Genomic DNA, 20,769 nt, shown 5'->3' with positions numbered 1-20,769 from the left:
GCCGGGGGCTGGCGGGCGGGGTTTCACTTTCTTTTAATTTTTTAATACCTCTTTAGTACCAGTTATTTCAACCAGTACTAAAGGCCCCCCTTTAGTACCGAATTAGTAGTACCGGTTGCGAAACCGGTACTAAAGAGGGTTCCCAACCGGTACTGATGGCACATTCCCTAGTAGTGAGTAGGCCACCCCAATGTGCAATCACAGAAGGTAATTTACTACACTGGTATTTAGCTTCTAAAATATTATCCTTTCGTTGATCAGGCCATACTGGTTGCTCGTTACTATGACACCATACCCTTATCTTTCTACAATTAACATTTGGAACTTTCCTTCTCAATTTTTCATCTGCTAGTGATTGAAGATAGGTTGCTCCTTAATATTCGCCGCTGCTTACTTCAGATTTACGGTTGTGATATGCATATGTGTAATTATTTATTGAGCATGGATGACCTGTTGGTGAGAGCAGATGACCCTCTAGAATTTGTTTTTATAAACGTAACATTTATAACTAACACAAAGAAGGAATAATCTACATGCAGTCTGAGTCCTATGTTTGTTGAAAAGTTCCAATGCTTGTTCCGCTTTGCGAAGCGAAATATGAACATCGATCTAGATGCTTTCATATGTGTAATACAGAGCATTGGAAAGGAAGAACTAAGAAGCTAGCAAGGAGAGAGAGCAAGGTCATGAAAAAAATCAAGCATAAAAGATTGTCAAGAGTTTTGAGGTATGTTATCATTTAATCCCGAATTGGGTGTGCCCATTCCCTTCGAACTGTTATTGTACCAAAACTGCAGGATAGAGTAAGTTTATGAAAATTATTTTGCCTAATATTTTTTTGCTGTTAGACGTAGTAGAATATATGTTTCTCTGCAATATTAAGTATTCTGTGAACAATCAGTACCCTACCGGACATGTTTCATATTGTCACTAGCTTTGTAGTTTAGATGGTGCATTGGTGCTCATATTGTTTGGGTAGTTTGTCTCCTAATAGGTTAATACCTTTTCTATTTTGATGCTTTGTAACCATATTTTTTGGGCATGAATTAGATATTTGTCCTCTCTGTAATTTTCTGAGAAGGCAAAAGTGGGTAGGAAGGGAAATACCAAAATAGTATCTGCTTCAAACTTTTTCTCGGTCCTGTCACAATCTTTTTGTGATCTTTCCCCTCACAATTTCCTGATAATGTTTATTTTCTATTCTTCCTGGTTCTTGCGTGCAGTTTTATTACATGTATTGCACACAGATAACTTGGAATTAGAGGGGAGATCAATGCAGGCAGCCAGGAAGGTACACAAGGACCTGCATACGGTATTATCGTTGCAATACCATGAAATCCATTATCCATTTTATGTTGTGACTGCAAAGTATGTAAGTTCAAATAATACAGACTCAATTCGAAGAATGTAGTGGGTGAATCACTTGTATGGTTCAGCTCTTGGAGAGGACCACCCTTGTGATGCAAAGGGTTTTTTTTGTTGCTGTTTTCTGAGTGCATAAGTGGAAATCATGGAGTTCTTTTGGAGAGTTGTCTGACAGTCTGCTTCAAGCTGAGCGCACCTTGTGTTTATGTAGAGATTGAATGTCATCTTCTTCCTTGAAATGTTTGCATGTTGTTTTTATTCCATTACTGAAAGTGCAGTACTTAAACATAACATGGAACATGCACAAGCGCTGTAAGCTGCAATGAGTTCGATGTAGTTGGCACACATGCAGTTGCACGTTTATGCTTTGAGCACAAGATAGTTAAAATTTGAATGATGTTTTAACAAATTTAACAACATCAGTGTATTAGCTTTAAATCTTTTATTGTCCGTATGGGCATGATCCTAGTTTTAGAAAAACTGATCTGTAATTTTGTGATCCAAACAAACCACTTAGGGTTAACCAAAATGCCCCAACTGCTGCGCGCGTTAATCACGGGCACTGAGCGAATCTGGGCCATCAAACAACGGCCGCGATTCATCTTCTTCCACCGACGCACGCGTGGTTCGCTCGTACGAGGCCCGCAAGAAACGCAACCTTGGCAACTACTCCTGCTCCTTCGTCCTTCCTATATAGCGAGAGGGACTCGACGGCGTGGCCACGCATTGCCGATCCATCCATCCGGATCAAGTCAAATCCATCCCTAAACCCTAACCGCTCCGATCCGATCCCATCCACTCCTCGCCATGGGCCCCGTCCTCCTCGGTCCTCCCATCATCCGCGGCGCTCGCCCGGCCACCGACACCGACGCCCCCGCCTCCCACCCCTTCCTCGACCTCCTCGACGCCGGCTTCAACGACGACGCGCCGGACGCCGCCAAGGCGCCGCGCAAAGCCTTCACCGAGAACGGCTCCGCCACCTACGCCGGCTCCGGGAACCCCTGCCTGGATCTCTTCTTCCAGGTGGTTCCCGGCACGCCGGCCTACCGCGTGCGGGATCTCGTCGCCGCCGCCTGGGCGCGCGACCCGCTCACGGCGCTCAAGCTCGTCGCCAACCTCCGCGGCGTGCGCGGCACGGGCAAGTCGGACCGCGACGGGTTCTACGCCGCCGCGCTCTGGGTGCACGAGCGCCACCCGCGCACGCTCGCCTGCAACGTCCCCGCGCTCGCCGAGTTCGGCTACCTCAAGGACTTCCCCGAGCTGCTCTACCGCCTCCTCCACGGCGCCGACGTCCGCGCCGTCGCCAAGGCCAGGGCCGACGCCGAGAAGGGGCGCCGGGCCGTCAAGGTTCGCCTCGCGCGTTTCGCCATCCGGAGGCAGCGTGTCCTCGAGTTCCGCGCCGCCACCACGGTCCCGCGACCGCGAGGCCCCACGCTCTCCGACTACGTGACCGCCGCGCTCTCCAAGACCAAGACCAAGACCAAGAAGGCCAAGCGGAGCAGGAAGGCGGCAGCCGTGGCCCCGGTGGACACGGAGGAGGCGATGGAGGTGGAGCAGAAACCCGAGGCGACGGAGGTGGCGGAGAAGCTTGAGGCGATGGAGGTGGATCAGAAGGCGGCACCACAGCCACCGCAGGAGGAGGTGCCCGCGACGAAGAAGAAGGTCATCTCCAAAAAGGTGCGGAAGGCGGCCAAGCTGGCCGTGCAGTCGCTGGAGACGTACTACGGCGACCGCGCCTACCGCTTCCTGTTCGACTGCATCGCCGAGTTCTTTGCCGACCTCCTCGCCTCCGACCTCAAGCAGCTCGCCCCTGGCGGCAAGAAGAGGAAGATCGGGCTCGCCGCCAAGTGGTGCCCCACGCCGGGCTCGTCGTTCGACCGGTCGACGCTGCTCTGCGAGGCCGTCTCCCGCCGCCTCTTCCCGCGCGACTCCAACCCGGACTACGCCGACCTGTCGGAGGAGCACTACTCCTACCAGGTGCTCCACCGCCTCCGCCGCGAGGTGCTGGTGCCGCTGCGCAAGGTCCTCGAGCTCCCTGAGGTGTACATGAGCGCCCAGCGGTGGTCCGACCTGCCCTACACCCGCGTGGCCTCGGTGGCTATGAGGCGCTACAAGGCCCTGTTCAAGAAGCACGACGAGGCGCGCTTCGGCAAGTACCTCGAGGACGTGGCGGCGGGCAAGGCCAAGATCGCGGCGGGAGCGCTGCTGCCCCACGAGATCGCGGCCGCGGCCTACGCCGGCCTGAAGGACGACGTGTCGGAGCTGCAGTGGCGCCGCATGGTCGACGACCTCCGCGAGAAGGGCTCGCTGAGCAACTGCATCGCCGTCTGCGACGTGTCCGGGAGCATGACCGGCACGCCCATGGAGGTGTGCGTCGCGCTGGGCTTGCTCATCTCGGAGCTCAGCGAGAAGCCATGGGCGGGCCGGGTGATCACGTTCAGCGAGAGACCGGAGATCCACGAGATCAAAGGCGACACCCTCCAGGAGAAGCTGAGCTTCGTTCGAACAATGGAATGGGGTTGTAGCACCAACTTCCAGGGGGTGTTCGACAGGATCCTCAGCACGGCGGTGGACGCCCGGCTGGCACGGGAGAAGATGATCAGGACCGTGTTCGTGTTCAGCGACATGGAGTTCAACGAGGCGTCGGCTTACAGCAGGTGGGAGACGGACTACGAGGCCATCTGCCGCAAGTTCCAGGAAGCCGGGTACGGCGACGTGGTGCCACAGATCGTGTTCTGGAACCTGCGGGACTCGCTATCCACGCCCGTGACATCGACGCAGCCAGGGGTCGCGATGGTGAGCGGCTTCTCGAAGAACTTGGTTAAGCTGTTCTTGGAGAACGATGGCGTGGTGAACCCGGAGGCTGTCATGGAGGCAGCGATCGCCGGCAAGGAGTACCAGAAGCTTGCCGTGTTTGATTGATCAAGGCATAGGTGATCGGTGCCGTGAGGAGTGGTCTTTGGGAGTGTCTGCAGAATTTTAGGGGAGGATAGCACTCGATTTCTGAACGGCCTTTAGAGTTTAGAGCCTCTGGTTGCCCCTTTCTCCAGTTCAATTAGGTGCTTCATGAAAATAAAATTGTTTCCCTAATTTGTGCCTGTTCATGTAGGCTTTTCTACTTTCGCTTTTATCTATACAAACTCGGCCCAACTTGCATTGCTACGCGATCGATCTGTCATTACATAGTTTCATACCGCTTCGAGTATATTACCTTCCTAGCCCTACCTCCCTACCCTCACGTACCGAACCGCCGCCACCATAAAATTTCTCAAATTTATCACCGCACGATTCAATCCAATGGCTCACATTGACCCCGCTTCAAATATAAGGCTTCCTAACCCTAACTCCCCTAGCCATCTTCCCCTACCGCCACTTCTCGTACCTAGTCTACACCGTGGGCGCCGGCTCCCCGTGCCTCGTGGGTCACCATCCCCGACAACGGCGCGGCCCACCGGCGAGCTCTTTCGACATCTTATGCCCCCATTTCTGCTGCCCCCTTGCTCGCCTTCGATGGCTCCGCCTTTAGATCTATTTTCCTCCACCACTGCCACTAATAATCACTCGCACTATGGCACTCGTCGACCCCTGTCACCATCTACGCGTAATCAGCAAACTTCTATTGCGCACGACAGGCAACGCCCCGTGCTACTATCGCAAGGCTAATGACTTCTCCGACCATCTCTCCACAGCTGAGCATGATGAACTAAAGAACAGGTTAGCATGAATCTGCTCTTGAAATTATGTGGTTAGAGATTTAGTAGATTTTAGGATAGGGATGGAATTACCGCTTGTCTCTTGAATTAGTTATATAGATTGATTAATTTTGGGGCAAAAAACTATCCTTAAATTGAGCCACTTGGAGTGGGATGGCTCTTCTGTATATCTAGCTAGGATGGTAATTCCCGAGGTTGTTAAAGCGGTAGTCAGCACTCCCTCCATTTTTCTTATTGTTTTGATATCAACAAAGTCTTGAACACATGATTTTCAATGTTACCTTTTTTTTCCCCTTAAATTTCTAACCACCACCTGGATGATTTTATTCTATCCAGATTTGTGGATAGTTAGAATTGCTCTACTGTTTGTGCTTCTTTCTTTTTCATCATGGGCTTCAAAGTCAGTTCTTTTTTTTCACGTAATTTGTTTGTTTGTTTTGTCTTGGTTCAAAAAAGTTCTATTTTCTGGCCTTATTTCAGAAAGATATGCACATAATTAATGGGTCAAAGATCTGTATTTTAAATAATAAACAACTTTGCTGGATGCATTTAAAAAAAGATATGCACATACTTAATCTATATTTAGAGTAATTAAACAATTGGTTTGGCTGTATCTTAGACAGATATGCAAATAATAATAAATACAGACCTTCTACTTATTAATTATGTGCATATATTTTTAAAACACAGCCATTAAATTTATTGTGTGCATATCTTTCTAAAATACACTCAATAAATTTGTTTAATTCTGTAAAAAAAAGGTCTTCCTTTTTCAGCCTTCGTTTTAGTTTTGCGGTCAAACTTCGTGAATCGGGAATTACATGAACGACATTTGGTTATGTGCTCTAATTTAGAACAAATAGAGTAATTCGTTTCTAAAAGTGGTGTGCATGAGCACCATGCGTGCATCAGGATTTGGATGTAGTGGATGGAGTCGTGCGCCCACAACTTACCACCACGTCAAAATTGCTCTCACGGTCTTGTTTGTTCATCTTTGTTTGAAACTAGGTAGAATTTCGTGTTAAGGAAAATACAGATCATATAACAAATAAGTTTGGGTGGGAATGAGTTGTAAAAACGATTGATAGGGAAAATTAGAAAAAGAAAACAGAGGAGAATACCCAGGCCCCCGCGTTGCTACTCTGAGCCGTGCGGTTTCACACGAGACAATCCAACGCGCAGGAGGCGGCGCTCCGCGAGCTATATACATTGCCAGACGCATCGCTCCCCTGTCTCGAGCTGGCAGAACCGCGGCGACGAAGCAGACGACGATTTCGAGGGAGGGTGAGGCAGAGGTGAGCTCGCTCGCTCGAATCACCCATTCCCCTCTCGATCCCGACACCGCTCTAGCCGCATCTCGTGTCGTTTCCTTCTGGTTTTGGTCGGTTAATCGGCGGAGCCGCCTCGGCTTCCTCCCAATCCGTCGAGATTTGGGGACCATTTCGCCGCTCACGAGCGCGGCGCGTTCGTTTTTGGCCGTGACGCTGTAGAGGTTTTGCAGGACCGGACCGCGGCGTTGGCGCCCATGGAGAGCACGGAGGGGCCGAGGAAGAGGCAGCAAGTCGCCTCGGCCTCGGCCTCCGCTTCCCCGTACATCCCCGACGACCTCGTCCGGCGCATCCTCCTCCGCCTGCCTTCCCGCTCCGTCCTCCGCTGCCGCGCCGTCTGCAAAGGCCTGGCTCCGGATTGTCTCCGACCCGAATTCGCGCCCGAGCACCACCGCCTCCAGCCGGCTCTGCTGCTCGTTTCCTTCCTCCGCGGCGCCGCCAGCAGCAGCAAGGCGGTGGCGGACGTGGACGCGGGCACGGACCCCATGGACCGCTGCATCGAGGCCTTCGACCTCCGCGCCGACGAGTTCCGCCCCACCGTCCGGTTCGCCGACACCGGCGGCCGGTTCCACATCCACGGCTCCTGCGACGGCCTCCTCCTCCTCAGCTTCGAGGACCGCTTCTACGTCTGCAACCCGGCCACCCAGCAGTGGACGCGCCTCCCGGCGCCCCTCCGCTCCTCGTTGTTCGCCGGGTTCTACCGCCACGAGCCCACCGGCGAGTACCGCGCCCTCTTCTACCAGGGCAACTGGACCAGCTGGCGGCCCTGGTCGACGGACTACTACATCCTGGTGCCGGATTCCAGGAAGGGAAGGGGAATCGGCCTCCCGTCGGAGAAAGTCGGGTACGAGTTCCGGGGAGCGCCGCTCGGCCCGCCGGTCCTGGCCCACGGCAGCCTCCACTGGATGCCGCGGCAGAAGCAAGGCTGCGCGATAATGGTGTTCGACACGGTCACCGAGGTGATCACGTTCGTGGACCCTCCTGTGATACGGGAGCACATGTCGCTGCTCGAGGTGGACGGCGAGCTCGCCATGTTCAGCTGCGGCGGGCGGGTCACCATGGTCGAGCTCTGGGTCCTGCGGGATTATGCGAATGACGTTTGGGTCTGCGAGCACCGGGTCCGGCTGCCGGAGGTGGAGGTCAGCACCTTCGTCTTCGACGAGTCCTGGCGCGTGTTCTTCATGTCGGAGGAGGGGGTTGTGGTTGTCACCCCAGAGCAGAAGCTGCTGCACTACGACATGAACGGGACTCTGCGGGAAAGTTTCCCTTGCAACGGCCGCAATCTCAAGATTACTCCGTATACACTCAAGGAGAGCCTGGTTCGGCATGCATTCTTTGAGAGACAGGACAATGGCGGTGATTGTGATGACGAGCCACCACCGCCTTTCTTCAGCGGGCTTTAGAATTGGTGGCGAGTCTGGTTTCCTATGGACCTTGGTTGCAGTTGATCAGAAGTCCATGATCCAGATATCGAGTCTTGATAGATGAAGCATGAAGTAAGGTAGCTTATTCTGATGCGTGTCTTTTATGTTTAGCAATGTCATTATGTTTGTCTCCTTCCCAGCCCCACATTAGTTGGGCGCAATTTAGTTTGATGTTTCAAAACTATTTACTTTTCAGTTTTGCGTATTCTCTGAACATTAATGTGGTTAGCCTTGCAATAATATACTTTCTGGCCATGGTGGTGGCTATTCAACTTGTTTCTACAATTCCACTATTCTGCTATTGCATCGATCGAGATGTTTTTGTCACCTGCAGCATTTTAGGTATCTGTTCAATGATGCATTTGAAATTGAAAACTGTTGCTGATATCTCATATTTATCGGAATTCCAGAGCCGAAAGAATTTGTGTTCTCTTCTTCGTCTTGTTTGACTTATATATTCTGCGCTGAAGGTTACTTGGATAATAATTTTGTTCAGCCTACTTATTTAATTACATATTTGTTTATGAGGTGTTGTATGTGGAAGTTATTTTCCTAGCTGGTGTCAGAATCAGGTCTGGTTATTCTGAGTCTAGAAAATTGGTAGCTGGCACACGTTAATCTGTCGTATCTTCCATGGAAAATGCCATCTGGAGTAACCATTACTTGTGCTGTCATTTAGCTGGAGCATCAAGTGCATAAAACTACATGCTGTATGTTCCTGGCTGCAAGCTGCATGATGTTTGCTTTAACCGATTGGCAAGGGAGGCTAGCGTGGTAGAGCTCTTGTAGCTAGCAATCGCAGATCGATCACCTGACTGCATGATGGAGCCTGCGAAATGCACGGCCAATGATAGCCTCTCCGGCAACACTCATCTGTATGAATCACGGCCACAGATAGATTGCCCTGCGAGGCTGCGACACTCGTCAACGGCGCCAGCGCCTAGGCTAACTCCTGCCGCAGGTGATCGCAGCGGCTCCCTTCTCCCTCGTCTGGCTTCTGATTCCTCGCGCCATACGCATCGATTCCAATTCAGGAAGAGGAAAACTGCTACCGTAGCCGTAGTCCGTAGGGCAGGGATTCAGATCAGGTGATTCAGATCACATCGTACACAAAAGATTACCGTAGTTGGGAGGGAGGTCGCCTAGTTTCCGCTGCCGTGGTTCCATCTAGCTAGTTCAAGGGGGAGGGAAGTGTTTCTCTCCGGCCGCCGATCACCCGCAATCGTCGCCGCACCTCCACCTCGTGCGCGACGATCACAGAGGACCCAAACAAAGGGTTACGTGGAAAATAGATTTGCCTCACGCCCGACGCGTTCACGCGTGTGAGCTGAAGCGCCGCTGCGTCCACGTCAGTTGCCACCGTGTCCACGAGTCTACCAACGGGATGATTTTGACCATACACGCATGTAGATAACAACTTCACGCACCGTATTACATGCGGCGTGTTTGATATTAGCTGCTAAATTTTAGTTAGTAGTGTCATATTGGATGTTCGGATGCTAATTAGGAGGACTAGACATGAGCTAATTATAAAACTAATTGAAGAACTCTGGAGCTAATTCGCGAGACGAATCTATTAAGCCTAATTAATCCATCATTAGCAAATGGTTATTGTAGCACCATATTGTCAAATCATGGACTAATTAGGCTTAATAGATTCATCTCGCGATTTAGCCTAGGGATTGTGCAATTAGTTTTGTAATTAGTCTATATTTAATACTTCTAATTAGTATCCAAACATCTGATGTGACAGTTACTAAAGTTTTAACGGGTGGTATCCAAAAATCCCTTTGTGTTATATAGTGGGGTGTCCACAAGTCTACAAACTGGATGATTTTGACCGTACACGCATGTAGATAATAACTTCATGCAACATATTGCATTATTCGCAACCATGCCATACGGCCAAGGCATGAAGATATGTGGAGCACAAGTTCGGAGGCCGGGCGAATGGATTTTGTCCGGATATCACGGAATACTTGTTGTAAAGCGACTCAGATTGCTTTCCATGTAACAACCAACAAGGATTAGATCATATCCGATTGTAACCCTTGGTCGTTAGCCTATATAAGGCGGCCAGGGATGCTTCCCGAGGGCATAAAATCTCAACTCATCCCACCACATGTTAACTCTTTGCACCTGCGATCAGCAATACAATCCGCCAGAACAAAGAGCATAGGGTATTACTCTTCGGAGGCCCGAACCTATCTAAATCTTGCGTTTCTATGTTACCATTCGAGTTCTTGGTCTTACGATCCCCCCGCCTACAAATCTACCACCTGGGTAACCCCATGGTGGACTGCCAATCACCAAATCCGACAGTTGGCGCGCCAGGTAGGGGTGATCATGAGATTCTCCCCAGAGAGCTCGATGGCATCCCGCCCCGGCATCATCTTCCCCGAGAGTATAAAGGACTTCCTCGCCAACCCGATCTAGCTCCACTTTGGGAGCATGCCGGTGGACTCCAACTCCGCCGCCTCCATCGCCAACTCGATCTCCGCCGCCAGCTCGGCATCCGTCGGATCTACATCGACGGAGCAAGGTCTTCACCCGAGGATCATCACGCCGCTTACCTAGCAGGTTGGCGATCTCTCTCTCAGAGAGGATCCCGCGCATCCTCGCGGCAACCCACCCACCCACACCATCCGATCTAATCGCGAGGCTAGATCGCATCAACAACACCATTGCTAAGTGCACCAACCTCTTCGAGGCGGCACTACGCCCCAGAAGGTTGGCTTAGGGCTCTCCTCACGCCCCTTTTGGCATCAAGAACTCAGCTGCCGTATTTTCCGAAAAACTAGTGTAGTCTTTTGAGATCAAATCTAACGACCCACCCGAACCCACCCAGTTTCCGGACTGCGCGAGTTCGAGGTCCCTCGCTTCGCCCTAACCCCAAACCCTTACGGCGAGGGCGACGACGGAAGCTCTACGTCAATAGATCGGGAAGTCTTCGCTGTCTCCGCCGACGAACCTTAAAAGCTGTTGGGGTGAAATATTAACGACCTCCTTATGATCCTTAAACAACGATCATAAAGGCCCAGGCACACCTGCGGCGACGGTGACCTCCGCCGACTCGGCATGGGCAGAGAGTATTCCACTTCGCCTCGCCCGACCCATGGTCCCGGGGTCGGACACGCTCGACCCCTTGCCGCAAGATTTTGCCTCGCCCAACCCACGGTCCTAGGGTCGGATACGCCCGACCCTTCGCCGTAAGGCTCCGCCTCGCCCGACCCCGGGCGCAGAGGGTCGGACTCATTCGGGCCCACAAGACAAGGATCCACCTCAGTCGCAGACCAGCGGACGAGGGCGCAAATCTCGTGGGCCCCCACCAACCTCGCCATAAATGCGACGCGGCTCTGGCGCGCAGAAAGGCGCCCGCGCTCCTCGACGTGACTCGCCATAGTATTCGGGTGATACACTGTAGCCACGACCGCACAGGCTACAGCGGCACTGTCCTAGTCCGCTGCCTCCCCTGTTCGCACAAACAATCGACTTGGGCTCGTTGCTAGGATTCTCCACTATCTGAGGATACATGTATTGAGCAATAAAATCAGTAGTGAGGTTGCGGTGTTGTCCTTCCAATTCATCCAGCAAGCATTTGTGCTCCACAACTCTAGTCACCTCTCAGTAATCCTTCCACTTCCCATTGTATGTGTGCATCCTAAACGGGTAATTTTTTCTAACATAACACACATCATACACTATCAGGTTGCTCTGCACCACCCTGAACTGTCGTTGCAAAGATAAAGTGGACCATCACTTCACAGCTACCTTCACCTCATCCCCACTAGGGTACAAAGCACCCACCAGACCTCATTCTACCTGTACTTCCAAGGGACATTTTTCCCTACATTGACCTATAGGTTGGAATGGTCATAAGTTCACCAGTTCCGCGGGACAGGGTTAACATCATCCTCATCCGATAAGTCATCATCCATGGCACCATTGGTCTTTTCTCTTTCCCTCTCCACCTGCTCAACTAACCCAGAAATGTTTTCCCCCTCATTAGCCTCGCCATTTGGCTCACGGGTTGCATCTTCATCCTCTGCATCTCTTTCTTCTACCCCATCTTCATTATCTTCTTCATTTTGCCTATCAGTACTCTCTACACCTTCCTCGGCTCTAATTTTAGCACCTCCCGCTTATTCTTACATCTGACTGCTAGACCCAATCTTCCAGAACGCTTCAACAAACAATATCAGCGGTAAATCGTGTTTAGTACAACCATTTACATAGGCCTCTAGTTCTAGGTTTCTTCAAGCGGCATCAACTCACAAAAGTTTATATCAGGCCGTAACCTCACTACAGCCATAACAGGCAGCTCCACTTGATCTCTATCAAGATCGAAAGCCTTAAATAGCTAGTTGCATATTGAAGCCCAAGTCCTCTCTTGCTTTTGGTAATTGCTTGTAGAACGACTGAAATTCAGACAAATCTACCCCTTCTGGATCATATCTAACCTCCCCCGACCGTAGTACACTTGGAAAAATAAACTTTCCGACATGCCTGTCAATATACACGACACAAACATATATTATTACTCTCATGTACTTAGTTTAACTAACTCCAACAACACCTATATTTCAACATATGATAGACATATCTAACTCGAGCATTGCCAATAACAACAATTTTAGAGTTATCTAAATATATGAACAAATTCATTTTATTTTACTCGATCAATATACACGATATTAACAGAGACCATTTACTAAATATTACTAAATTTAACTAACCCTAAACACCCCAACATTCCGGAAACATATATAAAAATATGCACGACATGAACAAAAATTATAACTAAATGTAATAATTTCAACACACCTCATTCTGAATACCTATACAAAATATAACTCTTACATTGCGAATAATATTCATCTTAAATTTATCTAAATAAATTAACAAACTAATTTTACTATAACAGAAATACCTAAGCTAAATCCACTATGCCGACCAACCTATATTTTTCTATGTCTCATATCAACACCTAGATTTCATCTACTAATTAACACTACACCATTTGTATAGTACTACATCAAGTACTACATCTACCAACTAGGAGTTAAGCTAAACTAGGGGATTAGTAATAATACCTCAAACGAAGCGAAGATCTAGGCTTCAATCTCCAACCTACTCCTCTCCTCCCTCCCTCCCTCCCTTTCTTTCTCTTTTCGTCCCTCCCTTTCTTCCTCCTCTCTCCCGAGTGCTCCCTCAGCTCCCTCCTCTCTCGCTCGGTTCTGGGCGCGGAAGAAAATGGCGTGCGTGCGCTCGGGCAGCCGCTCCGCGGCTTTTAAGACGCGGGGGAGCTACCGCCGAATCAGTCGGCGGTAGCTATTCCGCTCCCGCCGTTTGAAATGGTGGGTCCTGTAACCGCCCGCTCATCCGGCGGAAAGCGGATGCTGCCAGATGGAACGACGCTAACAGCCTCGTCCCACGCGCCGCTGTAAACCGTGTGCCGAGCGCCGGATTAGAGGGCGGTAAGCCAGCTGACGTGGCGGACGCGGAAACTACCGCCGTTTCACCCGGTTATAGCTTCTTTTACCGCTGATTGAGATGGCGGTAGCCCTTTACCGCCATTTGATCCGACGGCAGAGGTCTATTTCTGCCATTTTTTGGATCGCCTGCAAATTCATAAAATAAAAAATATAAAAATAAAAAAAATCCCATAAACGTGTGTGTCTTCAGTAGTTAGGAAAGCCTGCTGATCTCATGGGCCGTGACGTCTGTTGCGTAAGGCCGCCAGCCATCCTAGTAGGCCCTTCGCAGGCCGCCCCTCATTGAAATTCAAATGGCCCACAATTCAGACTACAGCTGGTCAAGCAACAACTTAGAGGGCGGAAAAAGAAAAGGGAAATCCAAACCCTAAACCCCGCCGCCGCTTCCACCCGTCGCCCGCCGTCGAGAGCAAAGGAGGCGGCGATGGCGAAGAAGCTGGGGAAGAAGGCGCGCAAGTTCGCGCGCAAGAACCTGCAGTCCGCCGCCAAGCGCAACCGCAAGATCCGGAACCAGTTCAACCACCGCCGCCCCCGCAGAGGTGAGCCCCACATCGTGCCGCCCGACCAACTTCGTCTCCGCCTGCTTGCTTGGCTGTGCCAGGGGTCTAATTGAGAGCTTGCTCGGGTCGTTTTTCAGGTGGGAGCGGCGCTCGGGAGGATGGAGACGAGGACTTGCTTCAGCGGGTCGACGATGCCTCCACCATGTAATCCATCATCATCTTCTTGTTCTCTTACCATGCTCTGTGTAACTTGGCTTGTTCAAATGCTCTGCTGTAATAGTGCACACTCCAGTGCGAATAGTTTTGCTTGATACATCCACCTTATGTGAGCGTTTGAATCAGTGGCTTAGGCAGCATTCTCAACCTGGGTATTCATTGTAAAAAAAAACATAGAGATTTCTTAGCTGGGATAGTGTGTGATGTGGCTCTATACATGTATTAACACTGAAAGTTTACTTATAGTAGAGCTTTTGTCCAAAATCATAGGTATTCACTATGAATACCCCTAGCTATGCCACTGGTTTGAATTGACTTTTTTAGTTAGTCTCTTTGCATAAAGGTTGATTTTTTTCTCTAACCTCTTCTACAACTCTGGACAGCTTCCAAAGTGCTGAGCTGCAGCAACCATAGTACTAACAATTTTGAATGTTGAGGCTCATGGGTTCTGTCCTGGTTTAACTACCTTTAGCTTATAGGTTATAGTAATCTGAAACCGACCTAGTTTGCCAATAATCAGGAGAATGTCTTGCGCCAGCATTCATCAGACACATTCTTTCCTTTGCTTAACTAAGCTCAAAATGCCTTATCCTGTAGGGCCACCAATGATGCTGCTGATGCTTTGATCAGTGGCCTTGAGTTTCCAGAGGATGATGTTGAAATAGACGCAGATCTATCTGACAGTGATGGCTATCTTTCAGAGGTATGTCTGTTTATCCTGTACGCAGGCTTGTTATTCACAACGAAGTCTACTGATTATGTGTGCCATTACCCTTTTTGGCATCTTCCTGCTGCAACAGCACCTAATCTTCAATTGTTTGGGCGATTATGCTTGAAAGAGTTTATGAACACCATTTATCATTTCTCGGCTGTTACATGCTTTTATAGCCAGTTGCTTGATTCATGATATGCAGGACCCTGGGTGTCCGTACTATTCTGACGGTGAGGATGGAGATGATGTCAAAGGTTAGTGTGTGCTGTCGTAACACTAATTGAGCTCGGGCGGTAGCAGAGTGCTAGTTTTTAAATATCTCAACGTTTTATGCAGATTGTATCATGCAAGATGGTTTGGACAAACAGAACGATGATATGAATCTGGATATCAAAAAACAAAAGAAAAAGCTGAAGAAGTTGCTGGATAAGGTTAAACATCCTTTCACCAACAGACCTGAATCTGCTCATTTAAATTATCAACATTCTTCTTACAATTGCAGGCTGTCTGCTTTAGGATACCTGTCTCCTTGTTGCAAATCAATAGTCTTTTTTCATAATAGAGAACAGTTTACAACTTGCTTTAGCAGGTGACATGTTTGTATTTCGTTCTCGTTACATATAAATTTTCAGCATACCAAACTCGTCATCATATAAGTGATAGTGGGGGCTGGAACAAAAATGTGTGGGTAGAAATTTTTTTGGCGGAGTTTCTGTAGGCTGTAGCTAATAGTTGTTTGTACCATAGTCTTTAATACAATTTTCTGCCCAGGTTATTAGATAAGCTAATTGTTAGATTAGATCAGTTCTACCTGGAACTTCCAGTCCTATTTATTTAGTAAACTAGTAATTGAAGTAAACAAATTACATAGTTTCTCTATCTTATTTTCAGTTGGTAGGGAATTTGTACTAATTCCAGTGAGTTTTTCATGTTACAACTTGCTGTACATGCTTCAAACTACTTGCTACAGCCAAAAAGGAAGTAAATAAAAGAAGTAACTGCCCTTCCTAAAAAAGAGAAGTCACTGCCATGTCAAATGGATTTCTAGGCTTGTGATGCACATTGCTTTTAGTGATTTCAATGTGGATTTTAAGTGACATCTTGTTTGTAGGATCCTGAGTTTGCAAACTTCCTTGAAAAGTGGCAAGCAGAGTTGGAGAGCTACAGAAGTAAAGAAGTAAGTATTATAGCTGTTCCTTTAGCTGCTCTAAAATGCGGATACATTTTTGCACTTTTCTGTTTACATTGTTCTTTCTACTCCTGATCTGACCAATTAGTTTTTCTTTTGCTGTGACTCATTTTCAATCTCCAATAGGACTCTGATGAAGAAGATGGGATGGATGCTATGGATGATGATGATGACTCTAATGATGGAAATTATCCAAATGCTAAGATCCTTACAAGCAAGACTATAAGTGAATGGTGCCAGTTAGTGTCAAAGGAACCTAAATCACCTGCACTACGTAATCTGCTAAATGCTTTTCGGGATGCTTGTCAATATGGTGTTCACTCCGATAGCCCCTCGATGCAGAGATTTCAAAATACCAGAGTGTTTTATCAGATAATAACATTTGTCCTTTCTGAGTCAGACAACCTTTTTCGTGCTCTTTTGGAAATTCCGGATGATGCCAACAAAGGGAGAATTATGAATCTGAAAAATTCAAAGAAATGGCAAACTGTTGATCCTCTCTTAAAGTCCTACTTACGGAGTTCTCTTAATCTGCTTAGTCAACTTACTGATAACAAAATACTTGCCTTTGTTTTGACTCGGCTGAGAGCGTCAGCGGTTCTTTTTTCTGCGTATCCATCAACAGCAAGTACGCTTCTCAAGGTAGTGTTGTCTTTTACTCTTTTGATGATCTTGCTTGTTGAGATTGTGATCTAATTTTGCATGTTCATTTGTTATTGAAGGGAATTTGTGTATAAAGCTAGTCAAGCCAATTTTATTGTTTTATGAAAGTGAATTCGTGTAAGCTAGTTGAGCCAATCATGTCTAATGATTTGTGGGAATTAATTTTATTTACTAGGTAATATGTTTATTTTAGACTTACAATAAATTAGTGATAATCACTTAATTTGTTTCTATGGAGGCATTGAGATGTGGAGAAACATGGTTCTGTTTTTATCGAGATCCTATTACATGAAAATTGTGAATTTGTGATTGTATAATGGCAATAGGCTTGGATTCTTTAAATATGTTTCTTAATCATCTGATCCTGTTATATGTTAAGGAGTGTTATTTCATAAGGCTGGTCATTTGGCCAGAGCTAGACCTTATTTTATGATATTATTATGATTGTATGATGGTAATAGGGGATCCTTGACTTCTAGTCATCTGTTTCTTGTATATGGTTTGATTGACCTTTAGAAGGATTATTGTTTTAAAATCTTTATTTGGTTATTATTTATATGTTTATTTTTTGATAGCTCTTTAAGAATATACTACAATGTTTGGTATTGTGGCAGTTTTTAGATAGTAGCTGGTTGGTCTTGAATTCTTGAGGTCGAAAATTCACATGGTGTTCAATTATTATACAACCACATGTGAAATAGTAGCTTCATTTTTTTGTTTGTAAAATTATTTCCTCCTTTTTTGCTGCACTTTTAACTTGTCATGTTCTGCAAACACTGCAGATTTTATTTCGCTTGTGGGCAAGTGGTGATCAGAGCTTGTCTCTGTCTGCATTTCTTATGATCCGAGAAGTAGCTTCACTGTTACCCGATTGTTTGGATCTCTGCTTAATTAAAGCCTACAATACATACCTTGCCAGTACCAAGCTTGTGAACGACAGAAATACAAAGCATATTGATTTTCTGATGAACTGTCTGGTAGAGCTGTATTCTCTGGATGTTCAGAACTCATGTGAGAGGGCAGTAACCTCTGTGGGGCAACTGAATGCTATTCTTAGACAGGCTTCTAAAACAAAGGAAAAGGTATTTATATCTGGACATGTATCTGCATTGTGTAATTTGGACCAGGGGTATCAAGTTCTTATTGTATCATTCCCATGCTGAGTCTTGGTGCCTTCTTGGGTCCTTTTTAAGTACTGTGGATTGGGCTAGGTCCCATGCATCCAAACAGATCCCAAAGATGTGTCTGGATGTCAGTTATAATAGTACAGTTTTTGAAGTATTAAGCCAACACGAATTCTGTCTAAGTCCAGTTCGACTAGCTGTTAGTTTTTATTCTCTCCTGTCTGGAGAGGTTAAATAAGATTTTTACAGCTGTTAGATGCACAAAATGATGAGGTGAGTTCCCAAGTCACAACATTTCATTATGTTGTCCTTGGCACAACTTCTTGGCTGTTGAAAGTCTGTAACATGTCAATAGCATATTCTCCCTAAGCCAACCTAAAGATCAGTTGTGGTAGTACAAGACGACCCTTATGGAGATACATGCCCTTTTTGCACTGGCCTAAAAGAACAGAAGCTTTTGCATGCTGAGGTTTAGCCTCATGATGTTGTCTTCTATATGTTCTATTGGTAATTTTATATGAACAATTGTTTCCTTGTGGCTGCAGGAAGACCTTAGGAAGATAGATAACTGGCAATATATCAATTGTGTGAACCTATGGGTTCGGTTTCTGTGTTGTAACTACAAGGATTACAATCTCCATCCATTATTTTCTCAAGTGCTTCAAGTATTAAGAGGAGTGGCTCACTTATTCCCAGGCACACGGTACTTACCGTTAAGATTGAAGCTTGCGCAGATGCTGAATGAGCTTTCCACTTGCAGTCAGATGTTCTTTCCCATTCCATCATTGCTATTTGACTGCCTCGAATTTAGAGAGATCTCTCAAAAAGAACAAACACAAAAAACAAAGGTTAACTTCTTATCGCTATTGAAGGTACGGCACTTGTACTGAACAATCTGGATGATAACAATTAGAAATTTTTATGTTCTTTTGTGTATGTTCTGAAATCACAAAAATGTCAGATTACTACTGTATGAAGTAGCTATGCAATGTTTTCTATGTGTTACGACTTACAAGTGCATTGATATGAAGTTTGTTTATCTTGAGAATGGTTTAGATTAATTATTGTTTCTTTGCATAGGTGCCAAAGAATATGCTGAAATCCAGAGATTTCCAAGAGGAGTGTGTTCTTTCAGCAATCCAGGTTCTATCAGCACATTTTGCCCAATGGAGCTACCACATATCTTTCCCAGAAGTAGCCACCATTCCTCTTATCCTCTTGAAAAGACTACATGAGCAGACAACAATTGAATCGCTTCACCGCCCTATTAAACGATTGATAGATCAGGTGAGTACACATGCATTCTATTTTGAACTTCACATTGTTACTCTGCAATGGCCGTTGTTACTACACATTTCATGGGACCATCAAAATTTTTATCGAGACTTGGATATGAATATGTTTGACTAAGCCTGCTGTCTGGCTATTTTAAACTTACTTGGCGGAAGAAAAGTAGATCGAGCGAATTGCATATGATTCTTCTGCTGCTGTTTCATCTGATGTAAATCTGATGGCTGCTTTAATCCTGAAATCGCAGGTAAATGAGAACAAGGAATTTATTGAAAGGAAAAGAGAGGTGGTATCCTTTTCACCCAATGACAAGGCACCAGTTGATAGCTTTCTTCAGGTAGGATTTGCCTAGTTGGTGCAACGTTCTTCTTTGTAGTTAATTGCTTCGCATGGACCATTTTTTCCTGCTGAGCGAGGTTGCTGAAAATCTTTCCCTTGAATGCAGGAGGAGAAGAGCAGTGGAAATGCTTCATTTACACGATTCTATGCATCCATAGCGGAAAACCGTCAACCAAAAGGTAAGATTGTAAAACCCATGCCTAAGAAAAAACATCACTTGCGGCCTCTAATTTCCTAAACCACTAACACTGTTACGGTCGCAGGGAGAAAGACTTGAAAGTGCCAACGGAATAACTGGGAGCCATCTGGAAACTGGTTGGATGCCAAGTGAGGACTGGGAAAGATTGCTTTAATGTGGAACATGCATGTATTGACCCTTGCATTTTGGTCGCAGATACATGCTGACTCGCCGTTGTGTAACATGAACTGATGCTGCTACTCAGTTATTCAGATTGGGCGACGAGCATTATGCGCTCAGCAATTTTGTGTCATTGTAGCCTTGCGATGCATTTGTACACTAGTGTTGGTTTGAATGGACACGGAAGGAATGAAAAAGTTTGCTGCTGCTGGTTGAGTCTTTGAGATGGGATGGGGACAGGTTGATTAGTTATTTTATTTGCCCTAGCCGTGTCTTCTTTTTTGAGAGAGGGTCCTAGCCGTGTCTTCTGATGGTCTGTCTGCACCAGTCCCAGGGCGTACGGTCTCTTTTCTGGGCCGTGCCCTGGGCCTCTCGTACGTAGCCCAAAAAACTGGCTGTCGTGCTGGCCCATATTTTTCGCGCCGATCAGCGGAGAAGGCCAGCCCAGTGGGCAGCGGAGGGAAATTCAAATTAAGGCCACCAGCGTTGAGCAAGCTCCCGCCCCGAGGAAGTCCGATCCCGCCGTGCAGGTGGGAGATGATGCCGTCCAAGGCAAAGACCCAATACCAACGAGAGTGGAGACCGATGAGGTGAAAAAAGGAAGGGAGAAAAGCACTTGACAGCAAACTTCTAAGGAGGCGACCAAAAACGAAAAGTCCAGAGCAGAGGCAACGAACTGAGACCTAGCAGAGCCTCATCGGAGGTACCTAACGTAACTGAGACCTAGCAGAACCGCATAAGTCAGCGTGTTGGTTTGGGAGAACCAAATTGGGGTGATTGCGGTGGAGGATGGCAGGAAAGAGACCTTGCTCGCCGTGCACTCAGTAACACAAATGAACTATTTGAATACAAATGAATTGAGACCTTGCTTCCTGGCTGATTTCGTATTTGTTGACACAACCTATTTGAATACAAATGAACCGCTACCAGTTCAAAAGGTAAGGCAAAAGCAATAAATAACGAAAAGGTTCCATTGTTTCAGAAGCATGCACACAAATGTTATCGTCAATGTAGAAATGTGACACAAATGTTTGAAATCACATGCAATTGAAT

At 47.1% G+C, this 20,769-nt stretch overlaps 3 protein-coding genes across 3 annotated transcripts; all 3 read left to right on the top strand.

Annotated features, from left to right (window-relative positions):
* Positions 1–2,161: 2,161 nt before the first annotated feature.
* Positions 2,162–4,506, top strand: LOC101755136. The gene has a single exon (XM_004965776.2). It carries the CDS (start codon positions 2,173–2,175, stop codon positions 4,285–4,287), a length of 2,115 nt encoding a protein of 704 aa, XP_004965833.1. The 5' UTR covers positions 2,162–2,172; the 3' UTR covers positions 4,288–4,506.
* Positions 4,507–6,312: 1,806 nt separating this feature from the next.
* Positions 6,313–7,940, top strand: LOC101754728 (F-box protein CPR30). Its single transcript, XM_004965775.2, has 2 exons — positions 6,313–6,373; positions 6,580–7,940. Exon 2 carries the CDS (start codon positions 6,604–6,606, stop codon positions 7,807–7,809), a length of 1,206 nt encoding a protein of 401 aa, XP_004965832.1. The 5' UTR covers positions 6,313–6,373; positions 6,580–6,603; the 3' UTR covers positions 7,810–7,940.
* Positions 7,941–13,659: 5,719 nt separating this feature from the next.
* Positions 13,660–19,935, top strand: LOC101754326 (nucleolar complex protein 2 homolog). Its single transcript, XM_004965774.3, has 13 exons — positions 13,660–13,864; positions 13,963–14,029; positions 14,639–14,744; positions 14,956–15,007; positions 15,090–15,184; positions 15,865–15,930; positions 16,069–16,584; positions 17,388–17,687; positions 18,275–18,601; positions 18,810–19,016; positions 19,267–19,356; positions 19,465–19,537; positions 19,622–19,935. Exons 1-13 carry the CDS (start codon positions 13,750–13,752, stop codon positions 19,633–19,635), a joined length of 2,028 nt encoding a protein of 675 aa, XP_004965831.1. The 5' UTR covers positions 13,660–13,749; the 3' UTR covers positions 19,636–19,935.
* Positions 19,936–20,769: the final 834 nt, after the last annotated feature.

This window comes from Setaria italica, chromosome IV (genome assembly GCF_000263155.2).
Source record: "Setaria italica strain Yugu1 chromosome IV, Setaria_italica_v2.0, whole genome shotgun sequence".
NCBI classification, from domain to species: Eukaryota; Viridiplantae; Streptophyta; class Magnoliopsida; order Poales; family Poaceae; genus Setaria; species Setaria italica.
Note: the sequence above shows the minus strand (reverse complement) of the source record. Positions and strands in the feature narration are given on the sequence as shown.